The following is a 13,596-nucleotide window of genomic DNA, read 5'->3' as shown; positions in this document are numbered from 1 at the left end:
CCTGTGTCTGCTGTGGGTGTTTTTCCCCCTTTTATGTTCCTGAACAAGCAGGGGATGTGTTTGGTCAGTAGGAAAGAGCATCCCAGGGCCAGCGAGCACGGCGCCGGCGCAGTCTGACTCCTGCAGTCACCTCTCATTCAGCATCTTCTCTGTGATGAGCTTTCTCAGAAGCAAAGTGTTGAAAATATAACTGCCTTCAGGTCTAAAATTAGAAACCATTCTGCAGACTGATTTCCTCCCCCTCCTCTTCTTTCTGACCCAGGAAACTCACCAGCTGTAATGTTCCCATAGTAACACGAGACATGGAGGGAAAGCAGAAAGATCTCTCGCTGTAGGGATGATGTTCTGCAGCTGAGAGGCACGAGTCTGTTTTGCATCCTTGTAAATGAGTGGGATTAATTAAATGTAGGGTCTGGACATGATGGGCAAAATTTGTCTGTTTATAGGTAAAAATTGTTGAGGGGGGAAGAATGTCAATAGTCACACCAGCAAATGCAGAATTAAAGAGAAATATTTAATTAAAGCATGTAATGTTGTTACAATCCATTCTCTGTGCAACAAAACTACCAGGAGCAGGGCTGGAAGAGAAAGGTGCTAGTGCAACACCGTTATTATCCAGAATATAAACCCATGATGCTTTAGTAAGTCAAGAAAGAAGATTTTCAACATGCTCAGTGGCAAACCACAGAGCACGATGTGAGAGTCAGCTGAATGATTCTGCTGCTGTTCTACTCCAGACACTGGACTTCACTCCCAGGTGTTTGCCTCTCCAGCCCTTGCCTCTAGCTGGAGGTTGCAGGGGATCAAGACATAATCCTGAGTGAGGAAGGAAAGAAGCAGGACTGAGCCTGGTGCCTGTGTGGCTCCATCAGCCCACACAGGGCTCCACCATCACCACCCACAGCCCCAACCACTGCCTCTGTGCACAGGGCTCGGCCTATTTAAGGCAGTGGAACTTGGTCCCTCAAGTTACCAGGGCTGGATGATCAGGCTCTGATTTATTCTGGAGCTGGGAGGTTAGCATTGCTCCCAGGCTTCCTTTAAATCAAGCACAGCAGGGAGCAATTTAAATGTCTTATTTCTTACCTTGTGAATTGTGACGTTGACATCGGTGTAAGTGAAACTGGCGATGTGGGGCAGGAAAACCCCTTGTCTTAGGACCTCTGAGAGAAAGAAAGAGGGAAAGTTGCCAGCTGGGTGCTGCCTGGGTCCATGCTGAACTTCCCACAGGGCAGCACCCGCAGAGCTCCCATCTGCTCACTGTTTATTTGGGCTGGCACCTCCTCACGGATTGTGGGCAGGAACAGCTCCTCCAGCAAGGCAGCCTGTGGGGGAAAGTCGAGGTCAGCTCCTGGTGTGGGGCTAAAGCAGGAGGAGAGGGGCAGAGACCCGTGAGAGGGTCCTGATGCTCACTGCACCTCTTCCCACCCCACAGGGACTCAACTGTCCCTCCCAGCAGGTGCAGCAAGAACCCAAATTCAGTATTCCCATATTTCCCTGCTGGCACCCACTGCCCAGGATGGCTGGGGCAGCTGAGGGGGACCAGGCTCTGAGAGGATGGTTCCAGGAGTGCCCACAGCTGGAGGTACCTACCAGTACAGGACCCACATCAGAGGTGGCCAGGCTGAGCTCGACATCCCTGGAAAACAAAGAGCAGCAGAGGAGCTGCAGGTGCTGAGCTGTACTAAGCATTTCTCCTGTTTCTCCAAACTCCCCATCTGGGCTCAGGGCCTTTGTGGGAGTGTGGGAGCTGCAGCTCCCACTTTTCTCCCTAGCCATGTTTCTGGAATTTCTGGGGAAGAAGCTACGTCTGCAATGCCCAAACTCTAAAAGCTAAAACCCTCCCCAGACCACTTTGCCTGCTGTGACTGGGACGTGTCCCCTTTGGGCTCCTGCAGGGCAGGTGGGTCATTACTCTATGGCTGCCACAGAGATGATCATCCTCGTGTCGGCGACGCTGAGGTGGAGCCTGGCAGTCACGTCCTGTGAGGGGAACAGAGGGCAGGATCAGTGAGGAAACAGTCCCACTTTGGTTTTGTGGGCTGTGGTGAACCCGTCCACGTGCTGCCTCCTGCAATGTGCTCCCTGCATCCTGCATGGTGCCCCACGGGCAAACGCTGCTGGACACGGGAGCACTGTGATGGAAAAGGCTGAGCAGCCCTGCAGTGGCTGCACTGGGGCCAGGGGAAGGGGCAGTGCCTGTGTGCAGCAGACACACTCTCAGCACACGCTTCCCAAGCTTCCCAGGCTTCCACACCCACCACATTGACACTCAGGAAGCTCTGGAAAAGGGCTGATCCTGCTCCGATCTGGGCAGTGAGGAAAAGCTTCACGATTGCTTTGTCTTCCTCCAGCACCACGTGAGGTGAGCTCCGGGTCACAGCTTGAAGCACCACTGGTAGGTCCTCTTGGAAGAGGGAGCCCATCTGCCGAGGGAGTGGGGTTGTTTCTGGGCATGGCAGCCATCCCTGCACCCCCAGGGTGACGGAGCTGGGGGACACTGCCTGAGTTGGGGTTGTGCCTCTCGGGGTTACAGTGACAGCAACACACCTGAGTGATCCTCTCAGCCAAGGTGGCAGTGGTCAGCGAGCTCTGAAACACAAGGCACAGCTTGTGATCAGACCCATGGGCTGCTCCAGGGCTTGTGTCCAGCGTGGCCATGCAGCCTCTCTGATGAGCACCATCCCACCCCTGGCTACGTGCAGGAGCCCTCCTCACACCAGCCCATGGCAGGAGCTGTGTGCAGGTCAGTCCTCATGGCAAACTCTCCATGATCCATTAGACCAGGAATATTTTTAGGAGCTTTGGGGTGAGGAGCTGTGACCTTCTGCAAGTGCTTGGAGACACTCTTAATGTCTGTGGAGGGCTTGTGGTTCCTCCAAGACATTCCTGGGGCAGGGCTGTCCCTCCAAGTGTGTATCTCCCACTCCTTCCTTCCTCCCTTGTTCCACTCACCAGGAGACTCACGTTGAGGGCTCCAGACTCTTCCAAGGCAGAGAATAAGCTGGTGTAGAAGTGCTCGGAGAAGGCCAGGATGAGGTGGGAAGGGCTGGAGCTTGCTGGCTCAGGCATGCTGAAAGGCACAGGGCTGACTGGCAGGGGGATCACTGTCCCTGCCACTTGGAAAGTTGTCTGCAGGGACACAGGCAAAGAGAATATGAATTTCAAGAGTCTCAGGGCTGTAGCACTCGATGGAAGCAGCTCTTCCAAGGACTGGAGCTGGGCTGTAAGAGCTGGAAAGAGAGGACTTACTTGCAAAGAGATGATGATTCCCTGTTCAGAGTACATGGGGGCAGCCAAGGGCAGGTACTGAACTTGGCAGCTTGGTGTGATGGGGAATGGAGCTGCAAATGGAGCAGAGGGATGCTCAGGAAGAGCAGGGAAGGAGGGACAGGCTCTGGAAGTGTCTGGATTTTCAGAGTAAAAAAGAGAGGGAAAGAGCTGGGCAGAAGGAGCAGGTCCCCAGGGAGATGATGGCAGCAGGGCCTCTGCTGCTGCAGGGTAGGAATTTGTCCCACCTCATAATCTGCTCCAAAATGCTCCTTGAAACCCTCAGTCCATAATGGGACTGAAAGCCAACTGCTCACCTGCCAGAGACATCAGCCGTTCATTTGGAAAAAGCAGCAATTTGGAGACTTCCAGGCAAATCTATGGAATAAAGAACAAAAAGAAAAGATGAACATGGGGGTCTGTTGGCACTGGGTGTCCCCAGAAAGCCTCTGAGGTGGGTGTTGCCATCGGCTGGTAGCAGCAGCCAGGGGACAGTGGCAGTGTCCAGTGAGCACAGAGCTGTGGGGGAAATCTAGAAAAGCACCAGGTAGACATACATAAAGAGCTCTAATTCTCACAGACCTGTACAATGCTGTCTTATGCCTTTACAAACTTTATCTTACTTTTTCAACGTTGATCTGCTTGTCCACGTCTGATCCCGAGGATTTGCTGGGTAAAAACAACAGAATAGATGTTAGGAGAAAACTAGATCAGCCAAAAGTGCGTGAGTGTCTTTTATCTGACCCAAAAGGCATCCAGAGACAGAATTACCACTGTTTTCTATCAAGCTATGATTACAATTCAGAATCACAAACCACTGGAGAATTGCCACTGGACTTACATTAAAAGCATTCCAGCTGCACAACTCTAAAAGTACCACTCGTGACAGACTGAAACTCTCTTAAAATGGGGAAACCACCCCAAAAATAGAGCAAAGCTCCTCCCACGAAGATAAAGTTTTAGTGTTGGCCCTTTGTTAGCTTTGAGGGAAGTGAGCAATTCTCAATCCAATGGCTAGAAACATTTGTGCCTCAGTTTCTTCTTTCACCCATTACTTGAATCCCACAAGGAGGAAAACTGTGGGGCTGACCTGCCTGTCTCCTCAGGGCTGTGCACCTCCTCCAGGGTGGGTTTGCAGTCAGAGGTCACCAGCTCCAGGTTCCCTTCGGGGTTCATGTCCACGTGGAGGTCTGCCAGGATGGACAGCCTCATCTCCTTGGTGGTTGAGCTGTGCCAGGGAGGGGAGGAGAAGGCTGGAGCTGGGGGGTGCTCCTGGCCACACTCCCCCAGGCCACCCTTGCTCCTGCAGGTGCTTTGTGACTTCAGCCAGGAGCTTGGGCTGGTTCCAGCCCGGCAGCCCAGCACTCACGGGGCAGATGTGAGGCCAAGGTCCACCTCGATGCTCAGCCGCATCCCAGTGTCGGGAACCAGGGTCAGGGAAAACTTGTCAACTTTGACAGAGGTAATTTGGTTCCTGCTGGAGCAGAAAGGAAGGTGTTGGGAGACCAGCACAGACCCTGAGAAAACCCAGAAGTTCATGAGATCTGCACAGATAAATCCATGCCCTGAGAGCAGCGTGGGTTCTGCTACAGCTGGACACCAACAAAGGAGCCAGGACCTAATTTCTAAACATCCTGGTCTGCAGGAGGATTTTTGTTCTTGCTGGCAAAGTGCCTTTTGTGCCAATATTCAAACCCCAGTGTGAACCAGCGCTATGGCAGGTGCTAGAGAGGGCAACTCACCTACTTGGGGAGGCAGGAGATGGGGCTGGGGCTGGCGGGGCCATGAGGTCCCTCCTGAGCACCGACTCCGCATGTGACTTGGAAACTTCAGCAACTGTGAAACAGGGCAGATGTTTTGTGAGAGCCTCTGGAGCTTGTGTCCTGATGGACAGACTGAAACCCATTTCCATCCCTCCCTAGCCCCCTGCTGCTAGCAATGGGCAGGGGGTGAGGCAGGTCAGCTGAGGTGTGGCATGAGATTCTGGTGCCAGCAGGGTGGGAGATGTCACTGCCTGCTGCTGGCATGGAGCTGTGGGTCTGCACTTACGGTATCTCAGTCCAGAGGGGGTGAGGATGCCACCACAGTCGGGTGACCTGGTGGTGTCAGCTGGGACCAGGAGGCTCAGGAGGATGCTCAGGGTGCGGAGCATCGCCATGCAGGCACCTGGAGGACGAGGAGGAGAAAGAAGAGGAAAAGGAGGAGGGGGAGGAAGAGGGCACCCACAGCAGCCTGGTCAGAACAACCCTTGCTTGGCCACTGAGGCACAGAGTCACAGATCTGCTCCTTGAGTGGGGTTCTGGTGTGGAGCTTGTCAGCTTTGGTGTGACAACAGCCCACAGCTCTCGTGTGGTGTCTCAAAAGCACCGACAGAAGGTTCAGCCTTGAAGAGCCTCTGCAATCGTGTTAGCTAGAACAGCGCCTGCAGCAATATCTCACTTACTGAGGAGCACAGAATGGCCACAACTGGTATAAAAATAGCAAATAAACAGAAGCTAAAATTAATAGAGGAAAGAATGGAAGTTATGGAGGAGTTATAAAGTCAAATGAAAAGGTGAAAGTGTTATCTGTCTCTAAAAAACATTTGGGAATCGTTTATAATGTCTGTAATGCTCTTACAATGTTATGAAAACAAGTAATTCAGAAAGTTTAACCTGCAGAAAACATACATATTTATCTCAGCCTCTGCAGGAAGCATCACTTCTGGTGAATGCTGACCCTTGTGGAGACACACAAAAGTAGGAGCAAAGCCTGTATCAAGTTATTCAGTTTGCAAAAGCATCTTTACCTCTCCTGGCTGGTCTTCCCATTCTTCTGACTCACTCTGTGTCTCGCCGTGGCCACACAGAGAAATTCTGCTGGTTTTATATATCCTCCCAACCACAGCTGGTGGGGCAGGAATTGGCAAAGAGGGCTGGGAACCAGGACACTGGGGGGACACTTTGTTGATTTTTTTTTGTACCATTTTTATTGTTTCCCCATAGAATTGATTACTTTGGCCGTTGACCTGGCGAGGTGAAGGATTGAACAGCAGGTGCTGGGGCAGCTTGTCTTCACTGTGGTGTTCCTGAGGAGCACAAAGAAAGGCCTCTGGGTGGAGGGTGCCAAGAAATCAAACATTGTTAGAAAGCAAACGTGGATTTCTTTGCTCTGCAGTCACCCTTTCTTCTGAACACCACAGGGACAGCACCTCTGTGTCCCCCTCTGCTATGGACATGCTGAGAGAACTCAGGTTGTTCAGCCTGGAGAAAAGAAGGCTCCAGGGAGACTTTTGAGGCCCTCCCAGTGCCTAAAGGGGCTCCAGGAGAGCTGCAGAGGGACTTGTGACCAGGTCATGGAATGACAGGACGAGTGGCAATGGCTTTAAACTGACAGAGTGCAGGGCTATGTTAGAAATTCTCCCCTGTGAGGGTGAGGAGGCCTTGGCACAGGTTACCCAGAGAAGCTGTGGCTGCCCCATCCCTGGAAGTGTTCAAGGTCAGGCTGGATGGGACTAGGAAAAGTCTAGAGGAAGGTGTCCCTGCTCATGGCAGGGGTTTGGAACTGGATGAGCTTTAGGGTCCCTCACAACCCAGACCAGGATTCTATGGGAGGCTGCTGTGGTTTGTGCCAATCTCCTGGCTCAGGAGCTCAGACCAGAAGGGATGAGATTTGAACATGACCTGAAGGAGATCCTCTGAAGGACATTCTCTGGTTCCATCAGGGCTGAGTTAAGTCTTTTGAAGGTAACAGAAGAGTGTCTATTTGGTTCAGTGAGTTTTAGACCAGACAGAAGATCTGAAATGGCCCATGTGCAATAATCCTTTCCTCTCTTAAACCCATTCCCTATCAAAAGTCACTGTCAATATTTATTACAATTGGCTGAGAATATAGTCAGTAGCATCCACTCTCTGATATTATCTCTACGAACAGTGAAACCCTTCATGGGAGGGAATAGGAATTCCTCTCCTTCCCATGCTTGATGTCCATCATGTTCTTCTGGCTTCCTTTTGGCCTGGGCAGAGCATGGCCCACCTGCAAACACCACATACACACCCTGAATAGCCTTGCCAGCTCCCCTTTGTGTTCTGACTTCCCCCCATCCCTCCCCAGTCTCGTGAGCTCAGCATGACCAGTCTCCCTGTGAGGGTTGAGCTGCCCATTTTGGTCTGAGTGCCTTGGCAGTGGGGTGAGGTGTTCAGGGCTTGTTGAAACACCTGCAGCTTGGGCAGCAGCCATTGTTCTTTGTGTGACGTGAGGTTCCTGCTCTGGTTCCAGGTGCATCTTGACACGTCCAAAGCCCTTGGCTCTCCCCAGCACGGTGTTACTTTCCTGCTCAGCATGGCAGGGACATGCCAGGAAAAGCAGCATTCCAGCCACGCTGTGCATTTCCATCGAAGGCATCCTGGAAGCAGTGTCAAGAGAAAATATGAAGATGGAGCAGCCTGCCAAGGAGGAGCAGGATTTACACTCCCATGCTGATGTAGGCGGCCCAGTGAGAGGCAAGAAACGCGTTCAGCAAAGTAAATCCATCGAGAAGGTTGTAACCCTCAGACGAGTCCCCTGCGGTCATGGGAGGTGTTTTGTGGGATCTGACTTTGGCAGGGACGTGGACACAGCCTAAAAAGTCTCTAAGAAATGAGTATTTGCTGTGTTTTAGAGCAGCAGCTGGGAATTTGCCCCTGTGATTCCTTTTTCCAGGGCAGGTGATATCACCAGCTCTCCCTGAGATTGGGGATTTTCTGAGGAGCATTATTATCTGTTGCAGCAGTGCAAGGGCTGGGGACAAGCTGCCACCACGGTGCTTAGAGGTGGATTTTCTCCTCCTGAAGAGCTGTTCTGGACCTGATGATGCCTGTGGAGGCTTAATTAGACGTCAACTCACAGCATAATGACTGATCAAGTTACTAGCACAAAAGTGTCTTTCTGGCATGATGTGCTCCTTGTTGGGAGTTATCCATAAATCTTACACTCCTGTTAGATAAGATGTAAATCTCCTTGTCTGGGCTTAGCAGCGGGCCGCCGAGCACAGCTCTGGGAGGGAGGTAATGACGGATTAAACCTCATGACAAGTTTTATACAGAAATGAAGAGGGGAAATAAATTACTTTGTGCTGCATTACCTCACCAGGCTGAGCTCCCAGAGCTGGGTCCTGTTGGGTGGGGTACCCAGGAGGAGATGGGGGAGGACACAGGGGTGGTCACAAGTCTAAGGGGCAGCCAAACAGACAGCAGCAGGCTGGAGGAGGGTTCTGTGCAGCCTGTTTGCAGCCTGGTGGGACGTGTGGATGTCCCATGGTGGAGTTAGGACAGGGCTGGGGCTAAGGAGCCCATTCTCTGGGCAGGGGAAAGTTCTTCTCATCCTCACTCTAACCCTGTTTGAAATCAATAGAATATTATTGAGATTATCACAATTTTCACTGGCTTATCCCCCAGCTGAGCCCATGTCCTTCCCCAGTGTCTGCACAACCCCATGAACATTTGGGGAGCTGCTCCTCCAAGAGTCACAATTACACGTGGGTCTGCAGGAGCAGAATTTGCCACTGCTCATCTTGGGTTTCTTCTTGCTCCCACTTCTGTCTGTACCACGTAATTAAGCAGATGAGGTTTTTCCTTCAGACTTGGTGCACAAGTCTCTGTTGGCTGGGAGCTCTTGTTTGGGACCTGAGACAGAGAGCTTGCCCAGACTTTCAGATTTACCAGTGAAATTATTTATATTGGCAGATGTTGGAAACCCTCAGGGACCAGCTCACACAACAGTATCACCTCTGCTTCTTTTGGTTCTCCTCTTTCTCAGTCAGGTTTTACAGACTGTTCCTTACCTCTCTGTGGAAGATCAGCAGGGGTCCTGGGTGTGTTGGGATGGGGTGTGTTAATAGAGATGTTTTATATGAGGCACTGCAACCCCTCGCACAGGCTTCCCCCTGGGGGGTTTGTGCTGAACTCCTCATATTCTGCAAATCCTCCAGCTGTCTCAGCTGCTCTAAATGGGAGGGATGTTATGCAGAAAATGGGAGAGGAAGCCATGAAAAAAAAAGCCCAAGCCCATGAAAGCATCTCGGGGTGAGTGATGAGCCGCAGCCTCGCGTCGCCAGCCCGGAACCGGGGACAAGCAAATAAAAGTGGGAGGTTGGGAAGTGTCAGCCCGGAGGCAGCCACGAATCACTCCCTGCTAACAAGTGGGATATTAAAGCCGGTGATTTTCTGCATGGTTGTGTCTACAAACACGCAAAGAAACTGTAACTGAAAGGCAACAGAGCGCCACAGCTCCTGCCTCAGCACATCTGGGGCAGGTGGTGTAGCTCTGCAGTGTGGGGGGCTGCCCAGCTTTTGTCATGATGTCCCAAAAAACCCCAAATTTCTGGGAGATCAGGGCCAGTCCTCCATCTGCCAGATCCATGCTGGATGGGGGCATGGAGAAGTTTTGAATGCCAAAACAATTTTTTCCAAATTTTTTGCAAAATTAGACCGTGTGATTTTTCATTGGGAAGAAACGTGTTTCTAAATTTAAAAGTAGATTTAAATGGAAAATTCGAACAAGAAGGGGGAAAAAAGTTAATGAGAATATGAGCAAGAGGTGACTTTGCTGTAAGCATCAAATCCTGGGCACCAGGCTCTGACTGTTCTCCTTTACCCAGTTCTTTTCCTCCGTCTTTCCTTCAGGCTGAAGGTGAAAAGTTTCTGGTGATCTTTCTGGTGTTCTCCCCTGGCTCAGGGCTCTTCATGGCTTAATCCAAATGAGAATCACTGGGAAAAGGTTAAAGGGAGCCAGTGCCCAAGGGGAGCATGGCTGGGGGATCTGGGGCTCACTCGTCCCTGGGGTTTATCCTGTGCCGACCAAACTTTGCTCTGAGCAGCTTTACAGAAGGAAACATGGAAACCACTCTGGTTGCAAACCTGGTGGTTGGAGGGTGGCTGGGGCAGGACAGGAGCTCCCATATCCCCTTTGTCAGTGTCATAACCAGCCCCCCCAGCAGGAAAATCCCAAAGGACTCATCACTGGTTTGCCAGGATTGGCAATTCCTCAGGGGCACGTCACAGCTCTGTTAGATGTTTCAGTCTTCAGGTTTGGATTTCTGCAGCACACAAATACTATTTGCAGTTCTTTTTTTCCACTAAACAAAGATTTTATGGACAAATTCAGACCAGCTCTAGTGCTGTTCCACGCAGTGTACATATTTGTCTGCTGTGTACGCTCAGACTGTCAGAGCTTCTTTTAGGGATGTAAACCTTCAGCTTCATTTAAAACCAGAAGATGGCATTCTTGCGAAAAGGTTTGCAAAGAGAGAAAACACATTTTGTTACACACAAGGCAAATTTTGCCTTAATCCATAGCAGATCAATTTCTTTAGCGAGCGACTTTCCCACCTTTTGACCTTCAATTAATTATTATTGCTGGGTGCATGAGGGCTCTGAGGGTGACGTGTTCTCCCTGTCCAGAGTGCAGCCCAAGTCGTGAGCAAGGTCCTTCACAGCACCCTTCAGAAAGTGCTGCCAGCTCTGGTAAGTCCCGTCCTCCTCCCATCCCTGTTTCCCAGAGATCATCTCCTCCTCCCTCTCCTCCTTCTCCTCCTCCACCTCCTCCGCCTCCCTCTTCTTCTCAGTGCACTATAACTGATTTCACAGTTTTGCCACACAAAGGAGCTTTCAGACTGGTGAAAAGCAGCATTTCCAGCCATTCCTGGGTTTATGCAGCAGTTGCACTGGTGCTGCTGGAAGCCTCCTTGTCCCAGCCTGGTGGGAAGGGATGTGATGCTCAGACAGAGCTGCCCTTGGGGTTGGGCACTTGATTCCCAAAGGTTTGTCAAAGGGCAGACGTGCAGCCCCCTAACATGTCATAAAGCCAGTTCATTTTAGTCAGATACCTGTGAGGTGTCTGACAGTGTCTCCTACTCATTTCAGGGGTGCTGTGTGCAGGGATCCTGTCTGACCTCCTGGACAGCACCTACATCGTCAGTGGGGGCAAGGCAGGGATGCTGCCATGGTGGTTTTGCTGTACCCTGGGCCACCCCTGGACTTTGTGCCATTAGTCCATCACACACAAACACAGAATCAACTGTTAAATCCCACCCAGGTGCTTTTTGCTGTTAAATCCACAGAACATGCTGGAGCTGGACATGCCTGTCACTGAGAGCTGAGGGATGGGGACTCAGTGGCTGCAGTCCTCAATCCCCAATGTGGCCAGGACTCATGGCAATGGATGGGGAGGGAGCAGCAGGGTGCTGGTCTCTTCCTTTTGTTGGCTTTCCAAGAGTTTGACTCAACAAACCGGAATAAAAAGAACTCATGCCCCCATAGCAAAACTGTTCTTCCGTGCACTATCAGGTCCAGCTGGGCATGGCTGGGCAGAGGCTGTGTCCTGAGAGAGCTGATCCCTAAATAAATCATATTTGCACTGTCAGGATGCATCACCCACGCCTCCCAGAAGGTGGGTGCAAGAAAGTGACCCCCTGCTCCCAGGTACACATGCTGTGAGGGGTGGGGAGTGTGCCCAGGGATTAGGACTCCAGAAGGAGTTAGGTTTGGGCTGGTGTTGGTATTTATCAGCTGCTTCACTGACATTGATCCTGAGTGTGTAACTCACTGACTCTTGGATAATTTCTTGTCATTAGTAAGTCAATAAACAGCTTTGATCCTGATTTCATCGAGCTGACATGATTTGAACATCTCTTCCTGGTGACAGGAAGCTGGCACTGAATCGAGGATATCTTTGGAAAGACTGTTGTGTTTTTAGGAAATTACTCCCAGGAAAACCTGCTGGGAAGGCAGGCTCTGAGAATCCCATCTGTTCTCCACAGGGATTTGTTCTGCATCGCGTGTAAGGAATCATTTTCCTTGGGAGTCCTCAACATGGAGGAAGGAGCTGTGAAACCAGCTCCCCATGAAAACTGGGCTTTGTGATGCCTCTTTTCATGTCACTGCAAGCATGGGCCAGATTTCCCATATTGTTGTGTCAGCTAACAAACAAACAGTTTGAGTCTAAATCCTTTGAGCAGAGCAAAAAAAAGGAATCCAAATATCTGTCCACAGCTTTCCTAGAGAATTCGAGGCTGGGAATCTCAGGGAGCACCTAGTTAATTTTTCATGAAGCAGCTCTGCTGCTGAGCCACACTATCATGTCCCTGGTACTGGTGAGCTGGGATGGATGTGCAGCTTTGTCCAGCGCTGTTCCCTGGAGCTCTACACGAGTCCAGAGGCCTGATCCCTCAGCAGCAGGGATGTACCAGTCTCTCAGTGTTCTCAGAGGGATGGCAGGGCAAACCTTGGTTTCCTCAGGCAGACAGGCCATGTCTGCATGATGCCATCAACGGGAGAGCAGAGCAGATCCACCTCATTTTCCAGCCATGGTTAGGACATTTCCCCCAGCCTGCTCTGACTGGAGCCTGCTGATGTCAAGGTCTCAGACTCTTCTTGGGAATACGTGCCCCTTACTGTTTGCCTGACAGCTTCATTTCAGGTGATCCAAGCACACAGAACTGAGGCAAACATATCTGTTCACACCAGTCCTATTCTTCTCCCTCTGACCAAATCCGTTCTGGTTTCTGTCCTCTCTCAGTAATTTGGCTTTGTGCTCTTGGGGCTTTGAAAGTCACTTTAGCGAGACCTGGACACCACCATGTCATTCTCTTTATGGGGCACTGCTTCAGTTTTTCCAAAATATCCAGTGGTCAGGGACCTCTGCATTCAGCAGCCACTGGGGAGAGGCCAAGTTACTGTCATGCCTGAAAGGTCACTGAGCAGGAGCTGTTCCCAGAGCTGCCATCCTGCCCCTTCCCTGTGCACTGACCAGTATCGGGGCTGTTTCCATGGTAGTTCAGGTTTTGGACAGTGGCTCCCGGAGCATGAAGCAATTCAGGATGGATGATAACTTAATACCATCTTGTTAACACCCTCATCCATCTTATCAAAGATCATGATCTCACCATGACAGCCAGGCTTTGTGCTCCAGAGGTCCTGGCTGATCAGGTTGCAAGGAGAGTGACAACTCCTTCAGTGCTTTGATATCTTTGCCACCCCTTCCTTGGCCTTTAACTAAGGTATTTTTTTCAAAGCTGAAAATAATGTATGCCCAAAGCTGGCTAATCTGCTGGAAATATTTATTTCCAAGTTTACAGAAAGTATTAACATTAAGCAAGCAATTTTTCTGGATTATTTTTCAGCAGAGCTGGGGAGCAGCCATTGCCATCCTCTCCTGTTGTCAATGAGCACATCAGGGAGCGAAGAGTTCATCCCAGTCCCCTCAGCTCCCTTCAACACAGACAGCTTTTGTTGTGCTTGTTGGGATGTGCCCCTTGCATGGGGGCCACGTTTGGGCTGGGGTCCATGGAGGAAGGTTTATTTTCCCTGA

The 13,596-nt window shown here is 50.9% G+C and overlaps 1 protein-coding gene across 1 annotated transcript; it reads right to left on the bottom strand.

Moving 5' to 3' along the window:
* Nucleotides 1–496: 496 nt before the first annotated feature.
* On the bottom strand, nt 497–6,108 carry BPIFB2 (BPI fold containing family B member 2). Its single transcript, XM_072917019.1, has 16 exons — nt 6,059–6,108; nt 5,320–5,436; nt 5,013–5,106; nt 4,640–4,744; nt 4,361–4,498; nt 3,894–3,939; nt 3,588–3,648; nt 3,253–3,344; nt 2,956–3,132; nt 2,551–2,592; nt 2,262–2,426; nt 1,916–1,983; nt 1,594–1,639; nt 1,262–1,325; nt 1,087–1,163; nt 497–816 (listed from the first exon to the last, which is right to left on the bottom strand). Exons 1-16 carry the CDS (start codon nt 6,078–6,080, stop codon nt 748–750), a joined length of 1,383 nt encoding a protein of 460 aa, XP_072773120.1. The 5' UTR covers nt 6,081–6,108; the 3' UTR covers nt 497–747.
* Between the last annotated feature and the right edge of the window lie 7,488 nt (nt 6,109–13,596).

Source organism: Taeniopygia guttata, chromosome 20, assembly GCF_048771995.1.
Source record: "Taeniopygia guttata chromosome 20, bTaeGut7.mat, whole genome shotgun sequence".
In the NCBI taxonomy this organism is placed as follows: domain Eukaryota; kingdom Metazoa; phylum Chordata; class Aves; order Passeriformes; family Estrildidae; genus Taeniopygia; species Taeniopygia guttata.
This window is presented reverse-complemented; position numbering and strand designations above follow the sequence as displayed.